We start from the raw sequence: 23,080 nt of genomic DNA on the forward strand, positions 1-23,080 counted from the left end.
TCCCCTGGTTTGGCTCTATTACGACTTTGGGTCTCTGTCCGTTTTGCCCTCAGTTACAAGGCTGTTACAGGGTGTATATCTATTCTAGTGCATGCTTTGTTTCGTGATGAGATTGGTGTAAATGTTTTAATGTTAGCACATTGTGTCTTGATGAAAAGGGAGCTGTAATTTGGTTTTTTGTGTTTTGTACTGATGACGTATGTAAGGCCTATGATGAGAGTAGAAACAATCGAGGTTGTGTTTTGGGTTATGTAACCATCCTCTTATAGCATGATGTTGTATGGGCTTGATTCTTTTGCATGGATAAGGACATATTTGAAGAGGCATGGTAAGGGGCCATAATAAATGCTTAAATATTTATGGATAAAATATGTTAAAGGATAGAAAACAGACCCAATTGTAATAAGAGGCTAAGAGATCAACAGATGGAGTAGGAGTAACCCATAGGCTAAGCAAAATCAGTGGTAGAAAGAGAACAGTCAAGGGATAAGTCCACTACTGGGTCGATTGTGTGACTGTCATGGGAAACAGTCAACTGGAGGAGGCCTAGGGGATGAGTAATCAACTTTGGGTGTCAACTGAAGTTGATGGAGTCCTTTGGACCATCAACTGTGCCTTAGTGAAAGTCGACTATAGGACGACTGTCCAATGCAAAAGACCTCAACTATAAGGGTGAGAGCAGACATTAATGTTTTAAGTGGCCAGTCCTGATTACTATGAACCTCTGTCTTTATTGAGTTTAGTTTTCTGCTCTCTCTCTAGTATTTTTGTTATACCATTCCATGTTGAAGCTTCTTCAAAAAACTTACTGTGGCATAATCTACTTGTTTTATGTTTGTGCTCTTTGGCTTATTCTATTATCCCAGTGTTCTCTTTGTTTTCTTTTTAAATTGTTCTTTTAATCTTGCCTTTCTACTTCAGGATAAGTGTGAAGCTGCTTACTTTATTGTTGTTCTACATGATAAAAAGTCTGTTGTAATTGCTATACGGGGAACTGAGACTCCTGAAGACCTCATAACCGATGGGTTAGGTAGAGAATGCACCCTCTCTGTTGAAGACATGAATGGCTTAATAAAGCAAGTCCTCTCTCTCTCTCTCTCTCTCTCACACACACACACACACATTATGTGCTTGAGCATGCAGCTGCATTTGAGTGCACTTGTGCCCACCTGCTGTCCTCTATCTCTACTTGTATTTTGTTTGCTGTACATGCAAGCATTCTTATTATATACTTGGTAAGAGTTTTCAAATGCGATTTTATGCCTCCAAAGGTGGTAAATTGCTTGCCTTATGGTATTGGTAGATATGATTTTCCTTCCATTCTTTTCTTGTTTTTTCATTGAAAATATTGAGGAAGTCTGAACTTTTTTATCTTTTGATGTACACTCAGTGAACTAGCCTTGCCATTGACCTTAGGAATGTCCGTTGATATATTGAAGGCACTGTTTTATGTTTTAATAACTCTTCTCCCCCTTGTAGTTCTTTCAAACTTCTAATGACCAACATTGTCTAATTTGTAAGAATTGTCAAGGAACATAGCAGAAAAGGAAGAAAAATGAGAACTAAGTTATTTGCATTCAGTTGATCAGTTTCATGACTTTCCTTCTCTTTGACAGTTCATTTATAGTGGAAAGAGAAGTCTTGTATGTTGAACACCTCTAGAAGTGCTAGACAGCTCCAACTGAGCATACTTACCCATAAAGTAACCTAGCAGATGCAATGACACCACCACTGTTTTTCTAGTACATTGTTGCACCATTTTTTATCATCTTCAGAGCTCCTTCATCTAGGGAATATTCAGCCCCTTGGCTAGACCTTTTCATCTTTAAGTCCTCCAAGTCTTAGATTTTCTTTGTTTCTGGCAGCTGCTGAGGCTGTGTTCCAAGCCCATTCATCTTTATAATCTGTGAGGGAAGAGAATCAAATTCTCATCTCCCCCCACTATAGCAGCCTTGATGGAAGTTTGATGATCTTATGTTCCATGAATTTTCTTTTTGGTCAGTACTAATTGGATGTGATAATCCTATTCCATCTGGATAATAGCCCTTAGCAAATATTGCTCGCAGACATGTGTATGTTGCTGTATTTGTCCCTTTCGGGACACCAAGTGCTTTAGGCTACACCTGCAATAAAAAGAGACAGAAGTTGGAGCCCAATTATTGAAACAGCCAAAAAGAACATGTTCTGCTATTTCGGTTCTATCTCCACCAAATTCCCTGAGTTCTCCATACTGTTCATCTTTTTTATTAACAGAGAATTGCGTTTCATCTCTGAGTAGTGATTTGATCACTATGTTATTTGATAGGTTATGGTTTCAAAATTATGCCAATAGAGAACAATATTTTTGTTTGCCCACTGTATTATAAACTTTTTTATCTTATTTTGAAACCCCTACCATAATAAAGGATGGACTTTCATCACTGGAAGACCTCATTATCATCCTTTGGACATAGTTCAAGTCTTTTTGCAAATGTTTATTTGATTATATTTGTGTTCCAATTATAATAATGTCTTCAGAAAAATCATTCTTGGCTTAATTTAAATCACATAGTTCCAATCGGATGTTCTCTTCTTCTCAAGTTGTTGCATCATGGATTTTGAGTCTTGGATCGGTTTCCTCACAATAATAAACACTATCTCACACCCAAACCCTCGCCCGATAGTAATAGAAACAATAAAGAAATGTAAACAGAACAAATAACAAGCAATAATAGAAAAAGAACAAGAAGACTTATCCTGGTTCGGGCAAGAATTTGCCCTACATCCAGACTGCCAAAAGTTGTCGACAGAATCCACTAGAGAAGAATCAAGAATACAGCACTCCCTCACTGTTCTCTCTCACACACACTTAGACTAGAAATCAATAGCCTCTCTCTCGAGAATACAAGGACCGAGCATTAGCTCTCTCTCAATTCTGTAACTCTTGTGTGCGAAAACAAAAGAATAGAATGAATGCTGATAGTTTAAGCAGAACCTACCCGCCTCTATTTATAACTAATAGAGGCGGTTACAGACCAAGGACTAAAATGACAAATTAGAAGAAATAGAAGGACTTCCGGAACTAATTCCAAGGATATTAGTTCCGTTACATTTTAACTCATTAAAACATAAAATACAATCATATTTCTAACTCTATTTAAATCCTTCACTGAGACTGATGCTAACTACTGCAAATCTTAACAATGGACATATAACTTATCTTGGATAAGAAAGAAATGGTTGTCAAAAATGTTTTTGAACTTGAGGACACAGGTACAACTCATGTACACACACCCACACACTAGTTTTAGGCCCGTGCAACTAGAATTGGGTTTGAAATGCATAGATTTATTTTTTTCTTGCTGTAGTGATTTTATGTGCATATAAAAGTAATTCTAACATTCTATGCAATTGTAAATTTCCTTCGGAGCTAAAAGAAAAAATTTATTAGAATGTTATAAGACCAACTTAATTGTATGATATGGATTGTTGAACAGTTAAGTATTAACATGTGCAAAATATGAGGATAACTGAGATGAGAATATTATGGTGGATGCGTGGTCTTGTAAGAAAATTTATAATTAGAAATAAGATTATCCATAATAAGGTTGGAATAGTTCCTATTGAAGATCAGATGCGTGAGATGGATTTAGATGATCTAGGCATATGGGGTGATCAATAGATGCACCTATATGGAGAGTGAATGGAATAGAAGAATTTCGTAGCAGAAGAAGTAGTGGAAGACTTGAGAAAATTTGGTGAAAAACTCTTGGGCTTGGCATTGAAAACAATGGCCTTACAAAAGATATGGTCATGGTAGTGGAAGACTTGAGAAAATTTGGTGAAAAACTCTTGGGCTTGGCATTGAATACATTGGCCTTACAAACGATATGGTCATGAATAGAGATTATTGGAGAGCTAGAATCCATGTAGTTGAGCCTACCTAGTAGGTTTAATGCCCATGATGATAATAAATGTAATATTTCCATTTATGTATTTCAATTAAATGGATCCTACTTTTAGCAATTTTACAGAAATTACATATTTATTTTATCTTTTTTATATTGATTTAAATTTGACATTAGTATTTTCATCTCTCATATACATGTCTATATAAATACAACAACAACAATTCCAGCCTTTATCCCACTATGTGGGGTCGGCGACATGAATTCTAGACTTCTATGTATTTCTCTCTTTTGTCATATCTTCATTTAGGCTCATACACTTCATATCAAACTTTAATGTCTCTCCCAAAGTCTTCTTAGGTCTGCCTCTACCTTTTTTTTTTTTTACTAATTGTTCCATTTCATCAACTCTCCTCACAGGAGTATCTCTTGGTCTCCTTCTCACATGACCAAGCCATCTTAGTCTAGTCTCTCTCATCTTCTCCTTGATTGGCACTACTCCTACCTTATTACGAATAACCTCATTTCTAATTTTATCTTTTCTTGTATGGCCACACATCCATCTTAGCATCCTCATATCCGTTACGCTCGTCTTTTGCTCATGCTGGTATTTGACTACCCAACATTCTGAGCCACATAACAAGACTGGTCTTATCACTGTCCTATAGAATTTTCCTTTTAGTTTTAATAGGATTTTACCATCACATAACACCCCCGATGCATTTCTCCATTTTAGCCAACCTGCCTTAATTCTATGCGTGACATCCTTATGAATTTCTCCATTTTTTTTAATCACTAATCCCAAATATCAAAAATGGTCTTTTCTTTATAAGATTTGGTCTTCCAATTTTATTACAACATTCTCCACTCTTGCATTCTTACTAAATTTACATTCCATATATTTTGTTTTCCTTCTACTTCATTTAAATTCCTTAGATTCTAAATTGTTTCTCCACAACTCAAGCTTAGTGTTCACTCCCTCTTTTGTTTCATCCACCAACACTATGTCATCTGCAAATGGCATACACCATGGCACCTTTGTCTGAATGTGTTTAGTGAGTTCATCCATTACTAAAGTAAATAAGTATGGACTTAGTACAGAACCTTGGTGTAGTCCCATTGTAATTTTAAACGGTTTAGTATCCCCTCCGCATATTCTGACCCTTGTCTCTGTACTGTGATACATGTTTTTAAGGGCTTGTATATAGGCTATTCAGACTCTTTTCTTCTCTAAAACCCTCTATAATACTTCTCTAGGGACCCTATCATAGGCCTTTTCTAGATCTATAAACACCATATGCAGGTCCTTCTGCTGATCCCAATACCTTTCCATTGGGCGTCTCAGTAGGTATATAGCTTCCATTGTTAACCTACCAGGCATGAAACTAGACTAATTTTCTGATACATCTGTTTCTTTTTTGAGCCTTTGCTCTATTACTCTCTCCCAAAGTTTCATGGTATGGCTCATTAACTTAATTCCTTTGTAATTTTCACAGTTTTGAACTTCTTTGTTCTTATATATAGGAACCAAAGTACTCTTCCTCCACTCATCTGGCATCTTTTTTGATTTAAGGATCGCGTTAAATAATTTTATTAGCCAAGAGATGCCCTCTTCTCCCATACATTTCCAGGCTTCTATTGGTATATTATCCGATTCCACCGCCTTATGATTTTTCATCTTTTTTAATGCTTGCCTTATTTCATTTGAATTTATGGGTCGATAAAATGTATAGCTCACGTTCCCTTCGAAGTTACTAAGATGTCCTAACCTAACTCTTGTGTCCTCACCATAATTGAATAATTTTGTGAAATACTCATTCCATCTCTTCTTAATCGCTCCCTCATTCACTAATACATTTTGGTTTTCATCTTTTATGCATTTCACTTGGTTTAGTTGTTATTCTTTCTCTTGTTTTAGCTAATTTATATATATCCCTTTCTCCATCTTTTGTATCAAGTCGTTTATATAGATTCTCATATGCTTTTGACTTTGCTTCACTAACAGTTCTTTTTACTGTCTTTTTCTTCTTTATAATTTTTTAGGTTTTCTTCATTGTTGCATTGATATACAGCCTTATAGCAAGTTTTTTTATTTCTAATTTTCAATTGTACCTCTTCATTCCACCACCAAGACTCCTTAAGGTTTGGGGCTCTACCATTTGTCTCTCTAAGGACTACCTTTGTCATGCTTCTCAGGGCAGTAGCCATTTCCCTCCACATTTGGTTTAGTTGTCCTCCTCCATTCCATTCTCTTCTACCCCTTAATTTTTCTTTGAAGCTTAGTTGTTTCTCCCCTTTTAAATCCCACCACCTAATTCTTGGATTTTTTTTATGTGATTTTTTCTCTTCCAATTTTTTATTTGGACGTCAAGTACCAAAAGTCTAAGTTGAGTAGTCAAACACTCCCCCAGTATCACCTTACAATCCTTACAACATAATCGATCCTCTTGTCTCATGAGGAAGTAATCTATTTGGGTTCTTGATGTGACATTTTTATATATGATTAAGTGTTCGTCCTGTTTTTTGAACCTAGTATTGGTTATGATGAGCCCATATGTCATAGCAAAATCTAGAATAGACTTACCCTCATTATTAATTTCCCCGAATCCATACCATCCATGTACCTTTCTATAGCCGTTTTCGTCTCTACCCACGTGACCATTTAAGTCACCTCCCATAATCACTTTCTCTCCTCTTGGTATCATTTGTATGAGTCCCTCTAGATCCTCCCAGAATTTTGTTTTTATCTCCTCACCTAACCTTGCTTGTGGTGCATATGTACTAAAGATATTTATAGTCATTCTTCCTAGACCAACCTTCACCATAATAATCCTATCCCCTATTCTCTTTACATCCACTACCTCATCTACCAAGTTTTTATCCATAATAATCCCCACTCCATTTTTCACTCAATTATTTCCTGTGTACTATATTTTATATCCAGTTTCTGATAGTTTTTGCTTTTTTCCCTACCCATCTCGTCTCTTGAAGGCACATAGTATTAATCTTTCTCCTAATCATCATATCTACCATTTTCATAGATTTGCTCGTTAATGTTCCTATGTTCCATAACCCAATTCTTAATCCATGATTTTGGTTTTGGCCTTGACTTTGAATTTGATTTTGTTTTTGATTTTGGTTTTGTACTAGCTTCTTTACCCACATTCATCCAAGCAAATGCGGGGACCCTTGCTCATTTGTTACTACATCCAGGCGCTGATGCAGCGGCTCTAGCTCACTTGATACTATACGTGGGCAGTGTAGAGCGTCGCTATGAAGGGTTACGCCCCAATAATTTTTCATAGTTTGTCTAGAGTTCATGTTTTTTATCCGGTTAGGTTTTACGTTGGCTATCGGGTACCTAACAACCCTTCTCCTTTATCCGGGTTTGGGACCGGCAGTGGATAACATCTCCAGGCGGAATTATACATGTCTATATAAATATTTTAAATAAATGAAAGAAATAAATAGGATTATCCCCCCCCCCCCCCCCCCCCCCAAAAAAAAAAAAGATTCTGTAGTTGGTAAAGGAATAAATATAAATGGTTGGCATTTAGAGACCAGCAAAATGGGGAGGTTAATGTTTTATTCATTTCAATAAAGAAGGATTGATTAATTTTTACTATCAGACCTTTTTGTAACTATGCAAAGTTATTTATAAGTGATGCATCTTTGAGCATGTTAACAAACTAATATAGTTGGTCCTTGGACCTAAAAAGGCACAACTTAGAAAGACTTGAATTTTTCAAAAAATATCAGTATGAAAGAGTGTTTTTTTATGCTTTTAAATTTTAAGAGTCCATTGAACCGATTATATGATTGAGTTCATTGAAATATGCAGTCTCATGCATACACACTTACTTCAGAATGACTGCTATTTATCTTTTGTACTCAAATGCAAGTTTATATAATATACGTGAATCCATTTAGTGAAGGGATTGAAATCAATCAAATTACTGGTTGGCACATAAAGAACAATTGATTTTTTTTTCTTTTGATGAAAGTGGAAATAAATGACTATTCAATTTTTGATATTTTGTTAATCAGAGAAGTCTGATTCATTTGGTATTATAGCTAAATCTAGTGAATATGATACATAGTTGTCTATTAATTTGTGTGCAGTATATATGTACATGTAAAGAAAGAGGGTGTTCCCAGTGAATGAGAGAGGATTGGGGAAGGGTGATCTTTGTATGTAGCTGTACCCTTGCTTTGAAAGACATTGTTTCCACAACTTGAAAATGGTTTAACAATCCCTAGTAAAATTGGATACTCTCTGACCACTTTCTAGCTACTACAATAAGTTATACTAAACTGTACATATACAAATGATTTGAAGATGCACAATCAAAATTATTTCAATAGTTTGTTACTTCTACATGTATTAAAGCCCAAAAGTTGCTTGTGGTTGTTTACAATTTTTTCTGATTGTTCATATCACTTTACAAAATGAAATATCAAGTCAGTTGATTTGCTTCTTTTTCTCTCTAATATCAATAAAATAGTTGCATGCCTAATTGTTAATAATTGCTACTAGTTACCAAGTGAGTTGGATGGATTATCTGCCTCCAGATGGCATTCTTTCAGAGTTATCTGCTGCAATGTTTTATCAACTGGCTTATCCCAAGCTAATGAGCTATTTTTTATTCAGTAGCAATCACATTCAGCCGGATGTAAGGCATGGAGTTATTTCATCTTTACCACACTATGGGCATTCAGGCATAGTTGAGGCTGCAAGGGATCTCTTCTTTCAAATTGAAGGAAATCTTGGAGATAATGGTAAGATGGTACACATTTTTTCAGATCATTTAACATTTAAGCCTTTTGTTATGCAATATTGAAAACCAATTTAGTAGGCTCTTATGTTATATTAACTGAGATTTTGATGATTCATAAAATATCCATTATATTGGTTACAAGAGAAGTTCTTTGAGATCCCATATAAAGCATGCCTGCTTTATTTCTGGATTATTTGGAAAAAGATACTAACAAGGGAGCTTAAATTGGGAAGAAATATCTTGAATTTAATTGCTGAAATATCTTGATGATTCATGTAGCCAACCCCGCATAATGAGATAAAGGCTGGATATGTTATTGTTGTTGTTGTTGTTGTTTGGGGGCATTGGATTCTTGCCCCTTTCCATCCTCTTGGAACATTTCTTCACTGAGTTCCTTTACTAATTTAAACAACAAAACCATCACAGGCATTAATCCCATTAGGTGGGGTTGGCTGCATTAATTTTAGCTCTCCAATCATATCTATCTATAGTCATAACTTCTGTAAGATTATCATATCTCATGTGTAAGGGTTTTCTACCAAGTTTTTTGGCTTTCCTCTTACCACTTTTGTTATAAACTTCTTCCATTCCATCTACTTGTTTTAAAGTTGTGTCTATTGGTCTTCTTCTCATGTGTCTAACTTTATGTTGAATAATATTGTTTCTATTGTTTCTTTTATATAACCACATCTGCAACGCCCCACCCCTAGTTAGGCACCCTCTTGAGACCCCTTGGAAAGAAGTCACAAGGGAATTTTCCACTAGATGGAAGTCTCTTTGATGCCTTAATGTGTGGTTAGGCCTTATGTTCCTATATCAATCCTAGGTCTATTGGGGATTTCACTTTTCTCACATCATAACATAAAAGCAAGACAACAACGGATATAAATTTATCATTGTTCCCATTCCATGTATCTCATGCAAAGCTTTAAGACATCAACATACTATTGGACATGCTTTAAAGGTATATACATGATCTTATACAATCTTCCTTTCCCTTGCATGTTTTGGAATGTTAAAATGCAATGCATGAGGAACCAATCTTAGTAAGGCATGTTCTGACATTGCATTCACATACAATGCTCAATCACGCATTTCATGAAGGCAACCTTATTTTTCCTCAATTTCCCTTTCTAACAGGTGCAACCTAGGTTCATGCCCATCATACCCGACACCTGGCAACTCATTCACATTGTCTAAGGGCTGTAATGACTCATATTTGACCTTATTTGGCAATGAACTGTAACATTCCATGCCTACTTGACTTCATATATCATGCATGTTATTGTCTTCATAATGCCACAACATAAATGAACCATAACAATGCACTTTTGTAACACCACAGGTCCTCACCCAAAAGTGTGAGGTGAAGGTGGCTTATGGGTTCATGGGACCAATTTTTATACCCAAGGCCTCCCCAATATGCTACTAATGTGGGATTGGGTTGTGGCCAACTCCCCTCCCTTTAATCTGCATCCTCACTAGGCTAAAACTTTCCATATCGCAATCTAACCCAATGTCATCCTCAGAACACTTTCCTAGCCCACACCCACATGGTATCAGTCTTGGGTTGGCTTTGACTTATGGGTTCATGGGACCAAGCTTTATACTCAAGACCCTTTCTAGTAGACTATCAATGTAGGATTGGGTTGTGACAACTTGCCTCAACAAAGATACTAGCTCCTCAAGCCTTTCCTCAAGTTGAGCAGAATTTCCCTACTAATAATTTCAGCTACTTGAATTCGTAGCAGAATCTCTCCTTTCTCCCGGCTTTTCTTCACTTTTCCAATCCTTTCTCACTTAACCACTTTCTTTTGCAGAGCCTCTGTCACACCTCCTCTATGGGTTATGTAATTGTCCATGAACCCTAAGCCAAGACTTCAAGTTCATGAAGCCTGAACATTCATCCAATTTATCATCAAAGAAGATAACCAGAATACACAACTGAAATAACTAGAACAAAATTTTACTAAAATCCTTGGAGTTCTCATAATCTGAATAGCTGACAATAATTGAAAAATAAACTAGCCTAACTAAGTTCACTTGTGAATCCTCTAGTCCAAGTCCACATCTAGACCAATTAATCCCTGCTTACCTGAAAAAATTGTTAGGGAGAGGGTGAGTTCAAAGCCTAGCGGAGATTATTCCACATAATAGATTGTTGGAGGAAGCTAAGGAACTATAAAAGGCTCGGGATTATAGCTTTGTGCAATCAGGAAATTCAAACAAAAAGATAAGGTAGAATAAGAATAATTTAGTCATAAGTTATCTGAATTATTGAGTGATCTAAATCTCTAAAGTAGATAGCAAAGTGTTGTAATCTACTCCTATAAAATAGGAGAAAAGTTAAGAGGATTTTTAGCAGATTTTTTAGGACTTTTGTGTCTAGAGTTCATGTTTTGGATCTGACTAGGTTTTACGTCGGCTGTCGACTACCTAACACAACCCTCCTCCCTTCACGAGGATGTCACGCATAGAATTAAGGCAGATTGGCTAAAATGGAGAAATGTATTGGGGGTGTTATGTGATAGTAAAATCCTATTAAAACTGAAAGGAAAATTCTATAGGACAGCTATAAGACCAGCCCTGTTGTATGGCTCAGAATGTTGGGCAGTCAAATACCAGTATGAGCAAAAGACGAGCGTAGCGGAGATGAGAATGTTAAGATGGATGTGCGGCCATACAAGAAAAGATAAAATTAGAAATGAGGTTATTCGTAATAAGGTAGAAGTAGTGCCAATCAAGGAGAATATGAGAGAGACTAGACTAAGATGGTTTGGTCATGTGAGAAGGAGACCAAGAGACGCTCCTGTGAGGAGAGTTGATGAAATAGAACAATTAGTCAAAAAAAGAGGTAGAGGCAGACCCAAGAAGACTTTGGGAGAGACATTAAAATTTTATATGAAGTATATGAGCCTAAATGAAGATATGACAAAAGACGGAAATATATGGAAGTCTAGAATTCATGTAGCCGACCCCACATAGTGGGATAAAGGCTGGATATGTTGTTGTTGTTGTGTTTTTAGGACTTTTGTGTATATATATTTTTCAAATCAATGAAATTATTTATGGTGGTTTAATTCCCTAATTCATCTACCTAGTTTCTTCATGGTATCAGAGACACATTCTTGTGGAACCCAATAGCTAGTGTTTTATTTTAGATAAGACTCTTAAGCTCACGCAATGGCTGAGATTCCAACAAGCAGCGAGACTGCAACCACCAATCCTCTTCTAATGAAGAACAATCAAGTTCCAATTACTCCTAACAACTCTTGATAGTCATTCACTCCAAATTACTCTACACAAGATGAATGGAACCAACTTCCGAGAGTGGTCCCAATCAAATATGTTGGTAGTTCAACAGAAGGGTAAAGTCGACTATCTAATAGGAGATATTGCAAAACCAAGCCCCGAGTCAACAAATTATGGAATATGAGAAGCTGAGAATGCTATTGTGATGGCCTGGCTAGTAAACTCTATGGAACCTAAGATTAATAGAACTTATTTATTCTACAAAACAGCTAATGAGATTTGGAAGGTTGTCAAAGAGATTAACTCAGACCTTGAAAACACAGCCCAAAGTTTTCAAGTCCGGTCTATCATCCGAACCACAAAGCAAGGTAATAACTCTGTTATTGAGTATTATGACACCTTAACCAAATTATAGCAAGAGATGGACCTCTTCTATGAGATTACATGGGAGTGTCCTATGGATGGAAGAAAGTATGACAAGATGGTGGAGAAAGAAAGAGTTCTTGACTTCTTACACGGTCTAAACTCAGATTTAGATGAAGTAAGAGGAAGATTACTTGGGACTAAGCCCTTCCCATTTATGAGAGAGGTGTTTGCTGAAGTAAGAAGAGAAGAGAGTAGGAAGAAAGTGATGCTGCCTACTTCTAGTCATTCAAACAGCAAGGTATATCTTCATAATTCTGCCCTAAACATATCTCGAGGAAAGTTTCCTATCACAACTAAAGGTGAGATGCAAAAAGATAAACAATGGTGTGACCACTGCAATAAACCCTATTATACTAGGGAAACCTGTTGGAAGATACATGGAAAGCTAGCAAATTGTAAACCAAGAAATCAATGAAAGAGAGGTCAGTCCGCATACATGGTAGAAGCTGAAAAAGGAAATTCAACTACAGTTTCTCTAACAACAGATCAATTGGAGGCCCTACAACAGTTACTAAGCCAAACTAAGGTGCATAAGGCAGCTAAAAGTGCAGACAAGAATCCAGTAGTGTCTGTTATCCTAGGACTATACGGAATGACCCTTGGATGATATATGCTCTCTCAACACTCTCAAAATCCACCCAGCGATAATAGGAATTGAAAACAGAAAATATAAGCAATCAAACAGAATAAAAATAAGAACAAGAAACAGAAAGCAAACCACACAACGCAAAGATTTATCCTGGTTCGGTTTCCTTTGAGGAAACCTACATCTAGCCTTCAAAGAGCCCTCCTAGCAATCTTATTAAGGAGAAGAAAGACCGGTACAGCAGCAAGATCTCCCCCCTATTCCCGAGTACAAAAACAACAACTTCTCTCCCAAGATTACAAAGCTAAAAACAGAACTCTAGCCTTTCTCTTAGAGAATACAATGCACTCGTTACAATAGAAGAGAATAGAATGGCCGCACACACCCCCTAGCACTCTATTTATAGAGTTGGCGATTATCTCTAGAGAAAACATTAGATATTTATAGTTTAACCCCCCTAATTTCCATTAATTACAGTTTGGGATATAAACTTCTATCTAATTCTTCAATGGCCCTCTAGAACACTGCCATCACACACTGCTTGCACTTTTCTTCTTCTTATACCATATACTTGAGACAATATTTCAACAGTGTCCTTGGCAAAACAATGTAATACCGGTCACTCTCTACTTTCTCAAAGGTTTTCTACAAACTTTTGGATCATAGACACTAGAGTATCAGACCACATGACAGGTTCCTTTAAAATTTTATCCAATTATGAACCTTGTAATCAAGGCATTGCTGTGTTTATGGTTGATGACACAACCTCCTTAGCCCAAGGGAGAGGAACAACTTACATAGTAGGCTTAATCCTAAATTCAGTACTTTATGTACCATATTTAAGATGCAACCTGCTATCAGTAAGTAAAATCACTAAAAAAAGGAATTGCTCAGTGACATTTTTTCACTCTCATTGTGTTTTTCGAGGCATATCCTCAGGGAGGATGATTGACAAAGCTGAGGAGAAGGGAGGACTTTATCAAATTTCAAAACTTGATCACCCTACAAAATTTAGGTTATCTATTCAATCCTCTTTAGCTACTGTTTCGAAATCTAAATTAATGTTATGGCATCAACAATTAGGATATCCTAGCTTAGAGTATCTTAGAGTTTTGTATCATTCTCTTTCTAGCAATAAAATTCAGAATTTCTATTATGAACATTGTATTCCTGCAAAGCAAACCAAGAGTTCTCATCCTAATCATACCTATAAACTTTCAAAACCATTTCATTTGGTTCATAGTGACATTTGAGGACCAATTAGGAGTCCCAACCGAACAAACACACGATGGTTTCTCACTTTTATTGATGACTGCACAAGAATATGCTCGGTGTTCCTAATGAAAGACAAATCTGAAACCTATCTTGTTTTCAAAAGGTTTCATCAAATGGTCAAAAATGTTTTTCAATCACCCATTCATATATTGAGATCTGATAATGGTCAAGAGCACTTCTCAAATGAATTCAATCAATACCTAAATGAGCATGGTATTATTCACCAAATCTCATTTCCCTATAATCCCTAACAAAATGGGATAGCTGAAAGAAAGAACTAGCATCTTCTTGAGATAGCAAGAGCCCTAATGTTTGCTCAATTAGTTTCAATTAGTTCCAAATGTCTATTGGGGAGAAGCTGTACTTACAGCAACCTATCTAATTAATAGACTCCTTTCAAAAATTCTAAAGTTTAAAACTCCCTTGAATGTGTTTCTTGAATCTTTTCCCCACCATACCGGGGTCCTAAATTCTCTATCTCCTAAGGTTTTTGGATGTATTGTTTTTGTACACAAAAACCAACTCACTCAATCCAAATTGGACCCTAAAGCGCTCAAATGCATATTTGTTGGTTACTCTCATACTCAGCAAAGATATAAATGTTATAACTCCACTAACCGAAAATTCTTTGTCTCTTGTGATATCTCTTTCATCGAGCATCAACAATTTTTTCATGATACCCCTCTGCAAGAAAGTACCTCCAAAATAGAAGATGTTTGGAGTACAATCACGCCTATACCTGATCATCCCTCTCCTACTCCTCTCACTGATCCATTACCAAACCCTGTCGTTAAACCTAAAACCCTTCAGATCAGTCTTGAATTCAGTTCAAATTCCATTCCTCCAGCCCTAAACCATCAAGGGGGAGAGAAAGAGAACACCAAAATTCAAGAAAATGATAAGGTCCAAAATAAACCACCACTAATGGTTTATTCAAGAAGGCCTCGTGATTCTCAACCAACTAAATCATCTAATCTGGGGATAAGTCCAAAAAATGTGGCTGCAAGAGATACTGAGGTACAAAATAGATTTGAAGATGATTTAGGTATTCCAGTTGCTCTAAGAAAAGGGATAAGATCTTGTACAAAACATCCTATCTCAAATTATCTTAGATACTCAAGATTATCTCTCCCCAATACAGATCATTTACTGTCAGTCTTGATAGTGTGGCCATTTCTAGAGATATTTATTAAGCACTACAAGATAAAAAATGGAAGGTAGTAGTCATGGAAGAGATGAAAGACTTGGAAAAGAACAATACATGGGAAGTTATGGAGCCACTAGAAGGAAAGAAAGCAATACGCAGCAAGTGGGTGTTCACTATGAAGTACAGTTCTGATGGGAGTATTGGCAGGTACAAGGCAAGACTTGTAGCTTAAGGATTCACTCAAACTCAAGGCTTGGACTACGATGAAACATTTGTTCCAATGGCTAAACTAAATTCCATATGGGTTTTATTATCATTGGCAATAAATCTAGAATGGAGACTACATCATTTGGATGTCAAAAATGCTTTCTTGAATGGAGAGTTGGAAGAGGAACTCTATATGAAAATACCATCAGGTTTTGAGAAAAATGACACTAGAGGGAAGGTATGCAAGTTAAAGAAATCACTATATGGTCTTAAACAATCTCCTAGAGCTTGGTTTAAGAAATTTAGTGACACCCTACACGAGCTTGGATACAAGCAAGGGCAAGCAAATCACACTCTTTTCGCCAAGATTGAAGAGGATGGAAGGAGAACAATCTTAATAGTTTATGTGGATGACATCATCATCACAGGAGACAACAACCAAGAAATTGAAAAATTAAAGCATCAACTAAGACAAGCATTCAAGGTAAAAGAGGTGGGAGAATTAAGACACTTCCTTGGGTTGGAAGTGGCGAGAAGCAAGGAAGGCATATTCATATCTCAAAAGAAATACATCCTAGATTTGCTAAGGGAAACAAGCAAACTAGGGTGTAAACTAGCAAGTACTCCCTTAGAGCCCAATTGGAAGAATAAAGAAGAGAAAGAAGAATATCAGGTTGACAAAGGAAGATATCAACGCTTAGTAGGAAAACTTATCTATTTATCTCACACAAGGCCATATATTGCCTATGTTGTGAGCATCATCAACTAATTCATGCATCTACCAACTAAAAGACATCTTGAAGCAACTTACCATATTCTCAGGTATCTCAAAGGAACACTTGGAAAAGGGTTGTTGTTCAAGAAAAGTTAGGATAGAGGAATTATTGGCTATGCAAATTCGGATTGGGTAGGTTCCATTGAGGATAGTAGATCCACATCAGGATATTGTACCAAGCTGTGGGGAAACTTAGTGACTGGGAGAGCAAGAAACAAGAAGTTGTTACTCATAACAGTGTGGAAGCTGAGTATCGAGCCATTGCTCAAGGGATTTGTAAGATAATATGGATAGAAAGACTGATGAAAGATCTTTCTATACCTATATGGCTATATCATCTCCTAAGTTACTCTATAGTGATAGCAAATCGGCTATCAGCATTGTAAACAACCAGTGCATCATGACCGGATGAAGCATGTTAGAATTGGTAGGCATTTCGTCAAGCAAGAGATGGAAGAAAGAGACATAAGACTCATTTATGTTCCTACTAAAGATCAAGAAACAGACATCCGAACTAAAGTTATGCAAAAACAAGGTTTTGAGACTCTTAGAGGCAAGCTGAGAATGATTGACATCTATTCCTTAGCTTGAGAGGGGAGTGTTGGAGGAAGCTAAGGAACTTTAAGAGGCTTGGGATTACAGCTTCGTGCAATCAGGAAATTCAAACAGAAAGATAAGGTAGAATAGGGATAATTTAGTCATAAGTTATCCAAATTGTTGAGTGATCTAAATCTGTAAAGTAGACAGCAAAGTGTTGCAATCTACAACTATAAAATAGGAGAATAGTTAGGAGAAAAGTTAGGGGCATTTTTAGCAGATTTTTTTAGGACTTTTGTGTATATATATTTTTCAGATCAATGAAATTATTTACGGTGGTTTAATTCCCTAATTCATCTACCTAGTTTCTTCATAGATCAATATTCAATATAAAATTTTTGATACATATAAGAAACAAAATTTTAGTTTTAGAGATTCACCAAGATTTCCCATGCAACATGTATCAACAAAAGAATCAACTCATTTTGTATCACATAGCGCATCTATTCAGTTTCCATGATGTCAATAAATCATCATCTCAACAAATATTTCCATGGCAATATATCCCAGATTCATTGATGCAAGAGGGGACCCAATACTCTTCTCAGAGCTAGTCAATAACTAGCCGGTACCCCTATCTTCCTGGAGTCCACCCATGTGGTAACCTAATACTCTTCCTGGATTTAGCCAATACTCCTTTCTTCCTGGATTCCATTTCTTAAAAGGATTTCTGACTGGTCTAGCAATGAGAAGCCATTCTAGTGTCAGTGCCATAGCACTATCTTCTGGAACCTAATCAAGATGACAAAGCCTATCCATAACCTTCCTTCTGAAATCACAGGGTACTAAATGTTACCAGAGACTTGAGAAGTTCAGGACAGGAAAAAAAAGGATATCACATGGTAACAGTCCTTTGATTGATAGCCAAAGTCTATGATTGGTGACCTCTATCGTTAACAAAGCTATAAGGAAACAACATAGCTGTACCATAAAGTTCCTTGATTGATAACCTAATAAGAATAAAAATGATATTGAACACATCATACTGTCGATGATATTAATGCATTTACAAAGCCACCTCAATCTGCTTGAACTTTAGCTGAGTAATTTGTTACCTTGGTATGTTGAAGTAATTCAGACTGTTTGAAGTCTTTGAGTTTCTGATTAGTAGTATTGTATTTGTTTAGTAGTATTGTATTTGAAGTAATTTGTTACCTTGTTATTTGTAGTTGGTTATGTTATGTTTTAAAGTGTTATTAAAGAGATAGGTCAGTTGTATAAATAGGAGGTTCACCTATCAATAATATTCATTGGAACGAGGCATTTTTCAGATAGATTTCTGTCGCTCTCGTTATTTTCTGGTTTCATCCTTGCTTGTTTCTATTCAAATTACATGGTACTGAGTCATCTAACTCAAAAATGCAACATAACCAAAGGAGCCATTGAGCAGTAATAGCATTGGGACTATTTATAATGCATCATTGGATAGCATTTCTGGGACTGCTCTTCTTCTAATTGGTATTCTTCTTAGTGGTTTGTGTACCTTTTCTTCATCAGGGTTGATATGGACCCCATCTGTTAAATCTGTTTCTTTTCCACAAGTTCTAATATTCTTTTCCCATAATTTTTTGGAAGAAAAGAGAATCCTGTTCTGCATATTGGTTCTGTTCTGCATTTTCAAATGTTGAATATGAATGTTTCAGACCCCAAATGGCCAAGAGATATGGTTAGCTTGCAGTATTGCGCCAATTCAGTCATCGTCAGTATGGCTCTGCATTTATAATAAAGTGTTTGGACTGAATTGTTTGTTTCCTTATTTTCTTCTCTGTTTTGAAGCTGTGTGTTTGTTGTGCTGGCTTTTGTTGCTTCTAGTTGACTGTGTTCACCTGTTGCTGTCACTTGGTATTGATATATTACTGAAAATGTAAGATGTCAGTGAGAGTATTCTTAGAGCAAGAGATGATACTACCTTGTTGGGGGGAACCTTGCTGTCAGATTTACCACAATATTGCTGAATGGAAACTGCCAGCTTTGGTCATAATCCCATGTGTTTTTCTTTGAAAGCCTGTTTTTTAACTGATCATTGAATTCGGTTAAGTAATCTGTCTGAACATTGGAATTCATAGGCGCACCATTATGCTTTGGGATTGCTTCCTTGTGGAGCCGGAGATTAGTATAGATACCTCTTCTTGAAGACTCTGAAGATTTGGGATTCCGCAGTTCATTACATATTCAAATTTCAAGCATACCCATCTGGATCTTAAATATGACTTGAAATGACAGAAAATGGGAAAAGATAGCCATAAGAATAATACATTTAGATTGATAAGATAGCCATAAGAATAATTACATTTGTCAGTTTTTTCTTTATATATTTGCAATGATAAGATAGCCATAAGAATAATACATTAGGGCCTGGCTACATACTATTATATATAAAGAAAATATGAGGAATGGTAGTCATTTGGATTTAATTTTTTTTCTCTAAAAGCCGTTAACTATTGTACATCTCTTGCTTGGAAATAGAGGTCACATTGTGCAGGCTGATTCAGCTGGTTTATTGGATCTTACTATATTCAAAAGAATTCCAAAGTGCTCAGGAACACATGCCTGTTGAGAACAGTGCTCTTTTTCACTTTAAACTAGCAGACCTCACTACTATACTGCATCTCTTTGGTTCTGACTGGAATTTGTTTGTTCTTAGATTATTTCTTTGTACTTCATCCTGTCTCAAGTGCTGATTTCATTCTGATTATTTGTGACGTTAAAGGATCTGCAGGTACTTCCTATAATGCAAGAGGATTTCTTTCTTCATTGCTTGGTGCTGGCTGCGAATGTGATGGATATGGTCTTCGCTTGGTTGGGCATTCCCTTGGTGGAGCTATTGCCACATTATTGGGACTTAGGGTAAAAGTCTCTTATCACTAAAATAATGCTATTCCTTGGAATATATTCCTCCTTTCTTTTTTGTTTGTTCTTTACTTCAGCTTCTGGCTATGTAAATTTTGATGTTTGAGTAGATTTTGTGATTATAAACATACCTGTTACTTGAATAATTCTTAACAAGTCATTATTCTCTTTATGCTAGTCCTTTCCATGTGAGATGCAGAATATGCACACAAATGGGAACTTATTCATATAAACACACGTCTACTTTAAATTTTACCAATAAGATTTTGAAAGTTCATACAGATTCTGGACTTAAATGTAGAAGATTTAGATTGAGCCTTCACCTGGTTGAACTGTGTGTCTGAGTTTCTCAAATGGTCTTCTCTTTTTCTTTTCATTTTTTTCCAACACTGAGTTGAGCACATTTTGGAGGGTTTTGTAGTTTAAATCTTTCAGTCTTATCTTCTCTCTTTGTCATAATTATTAATGTAGGAAACTCTAAGCTTTATCAGTTGGCTTTCTATAATGAAGCCCTAGCTGTTGATCTTGAAGTTCAAATTGCTCGAGCAAATCTATTGTTGCTTTAGATAATTGAACCACTTAAATGCCACCTTGTGTTCCATAAGCAAGTGACTGGTTACTCTCTGTCATTTTAGTGACTGCTTCCTTTCTCTCATTTAAATAAAAGCGTACTAACTTATTATCATTGTGGACATGTTGGGTCTTGGCTGAAGCATTGACTATCCAGCTTAGACATAGTGGTCAAACCAGGCTTTTTCTAAGTAACTATCATAATGTAATTTTTGGGGGGCATTTTCTTGGGCAGTTATATCAAAGATACCCAAACATGCATGTCTATGCGTATGGTCCCCTTCCATGCATGGATCGAGTTATAGCAGATGCATGTTCAGAGTTCACTACAAGGTAAACATTGTGGATCCTGAGATTCCTTGTACTAATGCAATTTATCAACATTTTGTTTTTCTTCCATTGCTCTTCAGTATGATCTTCAATTCATTTGCCACTGTTTGAACCTTTTGCATTACACCTGAAAACTCAACACTGAATTTCCTGCAGCATTGTGTACAATAATGAATTTTCATCACGCCTTTCAGTTGCTTCAATGTTAAGGCTTCGTGCTACTGCACTTAAGGCACTTTCACAGGATGCAACTGATTCAACCATAATCTCAAAGCTAGCACGCAGATTTTTGTTTGTGAGCAAATGTGAAAGAAGTGACATGGATGAAAAGCTTGAAACTAAACATGTGAACTCCGCCGCTACTGCAACTGGAGACAGAGATCTCCAGTTCTATAGGAGCGAAAGCGTGAATGGTATTAAGCCGGTCTTCTCTTATGCTTGCAATTTGATTACAGGGTTGATGTTTCTGCTGACATAACCTGTGTCCACGCTGCAGACAGTAAGGGACAGGATGATAAGTTTTCGCCCTGGCAAGAAATGAACAAGAGAGAGAGTCGTAATGAAGAAATCAATCACATTGATTCCACTGATGATTTTACCAATCCTTTTTATGCTGCTCCCGACAATGTAAATATTTGTGGCGATCCTGTATCTGAGTTTATGGCGGCTGTGCCATCTTCTCAAAACGGAACAGCAGTGGACCTACCTGAGATGTTTCTACCAGGTCTTGTAATTCATATAGTACCACAGAAGAACAGCATTAACAGCCCTTCATGTAGTAGTTTGATAACCAATTCATGGAGTTACAAAGCTTATATAGCAAACAAAGAAACCTTCAAGGATATAGTTGTTTCACCATCCATGTTCCTTGACCATCTACCCTGGAGGTATCCGATCCTTATCTTTCTTCCTTCTAAGTTTGTGGCTTCATCATAGTATATTCAGCTTGACTGACTTTCATGTCTTGTCGTTCATTTGTCGGGGTCTGCAGGGCCAATTATGCGATGCAAAAAGCATTGGAAGAGAGAAGGACCCAGAGTCTATACCGAGCATCATCCCAAATGGTTTAAGTTCTATGTCGAGGTATTTTCTAACAAGGGCGTCTCTAGTCAGTCTTTGAACTCTGTTTAGTTTTCAACTATTTGAAATCTTTAGAACCTAGAATGAAAAAATAACCAAAGACCGAGCAACCGATGAATGAAAATCTAGAATTCATATAGTCGTCGACTCCACATATTTGGATAAAAGGCTTGATGTGTTTCTTTGAAGTATTGAGCAAAACGTTGCAGCATCTGCACCTTGTTACACTAAACATTATGCAGAAGATTTTCATTTCTGCAGCAATATAACTTTTGTAGTGCATGGCTCTTGCAATGTTGCTTAGGTCGCGTGGAATTAATGGAACACTTAGATTATACCACTCAGGACCTTAGTGAGGGAGCAATTACGATTCATCAGACTCAACAAAAACTGCTCTTTGCCCGCTCTGAATACAGTATGCTGCCATTGAGGTTTCTCCATTTATATAGGCATCGTATGGTTGTCTATGCTGTCGCATTGCATTCATTATAAGCTTTATTGTTAGCAAGTGGGGTTAGTTACATGAATTCGAATTCCTCATAAACTGTAAAAATTTCATTAAATGAGACTAGTTACCAATTAAGATTTCTACGGATAACCATTATTTTATTTTGTCACATGTTCTTGGCAAAATTGGATTTTAAGGCATGCTTAAATGATGATGATGAGTCGTAAATGCAACAGGGCATCAAATATTTCCATTTGATTGAGCCAGTGGCAGTGTTCACACGATTTTTAAATGTAAGATGATGGGCAATTTTTTAAATGAAACCATAGTCTAAAGTCACTTAATTCATTATCGAATAAGAAGCTTGATCTAAACAATTTTCTTGTTCAATAAGCTGCAAGCACGTAACATCCGCATTTAAAACGTTGTGGGTTTGAGTTGTATTGCCATGCATGCTTAAACTTATAACTTAAAACTTAATCATGATGTTGGGTCATTAATTAGTGTCACAAAACTATTTCTCATATTTAAAAAGAATTGGGTTTCAACGAATTCATGATTTCTTTTTTTACACCCACCCAAATGACTAAGGATATATACCATGGTGATGTCAACACAATGGATTTAGTATGCATATTAGAGAACCAACCCCCCCCCCCCCCCCCCCCCCCCCCCGGGCGAAGTAGTGGCCTTGACCATCTAGAGGTATTCAACCATGATTTTCAATAAAATTATATATATGAATTTGGAAGAAATACGCACAGTATTTTTGAGATCTAAGATAATTATATATAGAAAGTACCCTTAATGTTTAAGAAAAATAGACTGTTCTTGACCATTCATACTATCATGTATCCTTGCTCGATATTTAG

The 23,080-nt window shown here is 36.4% G+C and overlaps 1 protein-coding gene across 14 annotated transcripts in view; it reads left to right on the top strand.

Annotated features, from left to right (window-relative positions):
• LOC127788510 (uncharacterized) overlaps positions 1-22,487 on the top strand; it is a 37,933-nt gene extending 15,446 nt beyond the window's left edge. For 11 of the 14 annotated variants that reach the window (XM_052316873.1, XM_052316869.1, XM_052316877.1 and 8 more), the window contains 7 exons: positions 922-1,076; positions 8,539-8,666; positions 19,641-19,777; positions 20,586-20,683; positions 20,837-21,093; positions 21,177-21,567; positions 21,672-21,899. In XM_052316873.1, coding sequence (XP_052172833.1) covers positions 922-1,076; positions 8,539-8,666; positions 19,641-19,777; positions 20,586-20,683; positions 20,837-21,093; positions 21,177-21,567; positions 21,672-21,750 — 1,245 coding nt within the window. In that variant the 3' untranslated portion in view covers positions 21,751-21,899. Of the gene's footprint in view, positions 1-921; positions 1,077-8,538; positions 8,667-19,640; positions 19,778-20,585; positions 20,684-20,836; positions 21,094-21,176; positions 21,568-21,671; positions 21,900-22,064 lie in introns of those variants that run through there. The other 3 variants (XM_052316870.1, XM_052316871.1, XM_052316872.1) reach the window with 3 other exon arrangements.
• Positions 22,488-23,080: the final 593 nt, after the last annotated feature.

The sequence above is a fragment of the Diospyros lotus genome, chromosome 13 (assembly GCF_014633365.1).
Source record: "Diospyros lotus cultivar Yz01 chromosome 13, ASM1463336v1, whole genome shotgun sequence".
In the NCBI taxonomy this organism is placed as follows: Eukaryota; Viridiplantae; Streptophyta; class Magnoliopsida; order Ericales; family Ebenaceae; genus Diospyros; species Diospyros lotus.